Source organism: Carassius carassius, chromosome 28 (genome assembly GCF_963082965.1).
Source record: "Carassius carassius chromosome 28, fCarCar2.1, whole genome shotgun sequence".
In the NCBI taxonomy this organism is placed as follows: domain Eukaryota; kingdom Metazoa; phylum Chordata; class Actinopteri; order Cypriniformes; family Cyprinidae; genus Carassius; species Carassius carassius.
Window position 1 is genome coordinate 31265160 of NC_081782.1, and position 4685 is coordinate 31269844.

The 4685-nt window shown below is 40.6% G+C and overlaps 1 protein-coding gene across 1 annotated transcript in view; it reads left to right on the top strand.

Moving 5' to 3' along the window:
• Positions 1-1458, top strand: part of LOC132108300 (apolipoprotein A-I-2-like) — a 2685-nt gene extending 1227 nt beyond the window's left edge. The window contains exon 4 of the mRNA XM_059514999.1: positions 545-1458. Within this exon, the coding sequence (XP_059370982.1) occupies positions 545-1130 (586 nt within the window). The 3' untranslated portion in view covers positions 1131-1458. The remainder of the gene's footprint in view (positions 1-544) is intronic.
• The last annotated feature ends 3227 nt before the right edge of the window (positions 1459-4685 follow it).

The window sequence follows — 4685 nt, forward strand, 5'->3', positions numbered from 1 at the left end:
TGATGAAATCCAAGAGCTCTCTGACCCTCCATAGACAGCAACAGAACTGCAGTGTTCCCAGGTCCAGATATGTAGCAAGGACATCGATAAAACTGTCCATGTGACATCCATGGCTCAACTTCAGTTTTTCGAAGCTATGAGAATACTTTTTGTGTGCAAAGGAAACAAAAATAACGACTTTATTCAATAATTCCTCTCCCAGTTTCTATCTTCCGCCATTTTATCACGAGTATCATGATGCATTTGCAAGCTTTACCCTAAGCGTAAACAAAGCATAAAACGTTGATTATGTTGTCAAAAGTATTCTCATTGCAGTTGAGTTGGTATCTATGGAGGGTCAGAGAGCTCTCGAACTTCATCAGAAATATGTTCAGTTGTGTTCCAAAGATGAACAAAGATCTTACGGGTTTGGAACAACATGAAAGTGATTAATTAATGACAGAATTTTCCTTTAGGGGCGAACTAATCATTTAAGTAATTCTCATCTTACATCTTCACATCAACTATTCCAGCAACAGCTAACCTAAATCCTCGTCCTGTTTAGGCAGTTCCTGGGCCAGTCTGTGGACAACCTCCATGGCCACCTTCTGGGCGGCTTGCAAGCCATCGGCCCTGTTGGTGGCCAGGTGCTGGAGGCCACTAAAGACACACGTGAGAAGCTGGCCAAGGACGCGGAGGAGCTCCGCAAGAAGATCGAGCCCATGCGTGAGGAGCTGAGGCAGGTGCTGCAGAAGCACTTCGAGGAGTACAGAGACGAGCTGAAGCCTTTCATCGAGGAGTACCTGACCAAACAGCAAAAGTTCATGGAGGAGATGAAGACCAAGCTGGAGCCTCTGGTCAAAAGCTTGAAGGGGAAGATCGAAACCAACTGGGAGGAGACCAAGTCCAAGCTGATGCCCATCTTGGAGGCTGTGCGTGAGAAGGTGGCAGAGCACATCCAGGCCTTGAAGACACTGCTGGAGCCCTACATCCAGGATTACAGGGAGCAGATGGAGAAGGGAGCCCAGGAGTTCCGCCAGAGCGTCAAATCTGGAGAACTGAGGAAGAAGATGGAAGAGTTGGGCGCGGAGGTGAAGCCTCACTTCGATGGTATCATTGCAGCCATCCAAAAGGCTATGAGCAAGGCATAAACCAACCCTTTTTTACACCTTCTCTTTACCTCGCCACCAGTGCAGAGTACCAACATCTCGAGCCATCGTCGTCCAGAAGGCTTTTCTCCAAGCATAACTGACCTTCACTGAAGCATATACTCAAACATGCTCACAATAGACTAACATGCACTTTTGACAAATCAGACAGGACTCACATTGGCTCTAATGGGCAAAGACAGCTAAGAATTTAAGAACTCTGAAACCTGTTCTTTCAAAAATGCCTAGCAAAAATCCTTTGTTAAGCAGCTTTTTGTTAAAAACTGATTTTCAATGTTCAATGAAATAAAATAATAATAATAATAAAAAATTCTTCATACTATTTCTAGAAGTGTGTATTATTTTTAAGAGATGTTTAATTTTAAGGTCCGATTCCACTATTAACAAACCATCAATTTTGCCTCAAACTCCTAATTTTCTGCTTATTAATAGTTAGTAAGGTAGTTGTTAAGTGTAGGTATGGGTTAGGGATGTATGGTCATTCAGAATAAGCTCTTTATATGTGCTATAACTACTAATAAACAGCCAATATGTTAAAAATAGGCATGCTAATCTAGTTAATAGTAAGAATTGGTCCCTAAACTGGGACATTTTGTTGACTTCATATGGAAAAATATAAATATATTAATATCAAGTCCAAAACATTTTTACATTATTATGCACAATAAAATAATCTGATTTTTAATAATAAAAAATCTTAATTAGGCAGTCATACTGTTGCAGTCACTGGCAATTAAAATTGCCTACCCTTTTTTCAATCAGGACCACTTTCGTCAAGTATATTAATGATAATTATATTGCATACAGTTAGTGTTGGTGGTATGGTTCTGTTCTGTCCATGCAGCCATGCTTGAACAGAGCGGGAAGATACAGAACAGAACCATTATATGCAAACATAACTACACACAGCAATGCGATGGGAGAGAATTTAAATAGACCGCTTTTGATAGGTGTCAAGACTGGATTGGTGCATGTCAGGAACAGCTGACTGTCGCTGATGCAAGCGTGACTGACGTGGCCTGCCTGAACTAACACAATGCTGAATAATTCAAATGCACAACAATGGCCTTAAACTAAAAAGAGTTTTAGATCTGATTAATAAGTTGATTACAAAAACTTACTAGTAACAGGGCAAGATGGATGTGGTGGCCATATTAAAGACCCAAGGACTGACCATGTCAACACAAACCATTATATTTTACTCAACATATTAATGAGAAACACAATTGTGTGCTGTTCAGGCTATGTCTTACTGACAAGTTAAAGGCGCTAATCCATTTTCAGAGCAATTCTCCTGTGCCTTGATTTGCATTAAAATTCAAGAATATGGTCAGAAATTGTTTTTGGTAAACAGATGATCATAAGGAGCCACTGCGATAGATTTTAATTAAGATTTTTCCTTCCTATGGGACAACATAGGAACTTCATCAGAAGAGCATATGACTCAGATGCTTCATAAATGTGCACAGAAGATTATTATCTGATCTGTCTTCATGGTCTGTCAGGACCTCAGTGGGCTGTGAGCGAGTGAGTGATCTTGGGTCAAAGGTCAGAACTGTTTTCCATCAGAATAATGGTGGTAAATGTCCATTTAGCTGTTTGTGGTGTGCTAGAGGTGGGTTCGATCGCTTCTGTCCGAGGTCAATAATGCTGGCTGATTTGTCTGTAATTAACAAATACTTGAGTGTAACACAGAGTAAGTTTGTGGGCATGGGTTGTGAGAGAGTAATATGGATGAGGTGCAGAAATTCTACATATTAGATCTCTCAGATTATATAAAGGCCATACTGAAGCGTCCTAAGCAACAGACAGACGCAGTGTGACGAAGTCAAGTCAAGTCACCTTTATTCATATAGTGCTTTAAACAATATACATTTCATCAAAGCAACTGAACAACATTCATTAGGAAAACAGTGTGTCAATAATGCAAAATGATAGTTAAAGGCAGTTCATCATTGAATTCAGTTATGTCATCTCTGTTCAGTTAAATAGTGTCTGTGCATTTATTTGCAATCAAGTCAACGATATCGCTGTAGATGAAGTGTCCCCAACTAAGCAAGCCAGAGGCGACAGCGGCAAGGAACCGAAACTCCATCGGTGACAGAATGGAGAAAAAAACCTTGGGAGAAACCAGGCTCAGTTGGGGGGCCAGTTCTCCTCTGACCAGACGAAACCAGTAGTTCAATTCCAGGCTGCAGCAAAGTCAGATTGTGCAGAAGAATCATCTGTTTCCTGTGGTCTTGTCCTGGTGCTCCTCTGAGACAAGGTCTTTACAGGGGATCTGTATCTGGGGCTCTAGTTGTCCTGGTCTCCGCTGTCTTTCAGGGATGTAGAGGTCCTTTCTAGGTGCTGATCCAGCATCTGGTCTGGATACGTACTGGATCCGGGTGACTGCAGTGACCCTCTGATCTGGACACAGACTGGATCTGGTGGCTACGGTGACCTCGGAACAAGAGAGAAACAGACAAATATTAGCGTAAATGCCATTCTTCTAATGATGTAGCAAGTACATAGGGTGTTATGGGAAGTGTTTCCAGTTCCGGTTTACCTAATTAATGCAGCCTAAAAATCCTTTAACGGATTTGGATAATAAAAGCATATTAGTATGTTATGTGTATGCCAGGTTAAAGAGATGGGTCTTTAATCTAGATTTATACTGCAAGAGTGTGTCTGCCTCCCGAACAATGTTAGGTAGGTTATTCCAGAGTTTAGGCGCCAAATAGGAAAAGGATCTGCTGCCCGCAGGAGAAGGAAGGAGCTCATTCAAATACTGAGGTGCTAAACCATTCAGGACTTTATAAGTAATAAGCAATATTTTAAAATCTATGCGATGCTTGATAGGGAGCCAGTGCAGTGTTGACAGGACCGGGCTAATATGGTCATACTTCCTGGTTCTAGTAAGAACTCTTGCTGCTGCATTTTGGACTAGCTGTAGTTTGTTTACTAAGCGTGCAGAACTACCACTCAATAAAGCATTACAATGATCTAACCTTGAGGTCATAAATGCATGGATTAACATTTCTGCATTTGACATTGAGAGCACAGGCCGTAATTTAGATATATTTTTGAGATGGAAAAATGCAGTTTTACAAATGCTAGAAACGTGGCTTTCTAAGGAAAGATTGCGATCAAATAGCACACCTAGGTTCCTAACTGATGACGAAGAATTGACAGAGCAACCATCAAGTCTTAGACAGTGTTCTAGGTTATTACAAGCGGAGATTTTAGGTCCTATAATTAACACCTCTGTTTTTTCAGAATTTAACAGTAAGAAATTACTCGTCATCCAGTTTTTTATATCAACTATCTATTCCATTAGTTTTTCAAATTGGTGTGTTTCACCGGGCTGCGAAGAAATATAGAGCTGAGTATCATCAGCATAAAATGCATATATGGACGCATAAAATTTGACATAATCCAAACGCAAAAGCAAATCGCTCATTACTGTTTGCATTTTCGTTTAAGTGAACGCACAGTGTCTGCCAAATTTAAAATGGAAATGCAAAACTGTTTGCAATTGTGTTTCCCATATCTTAC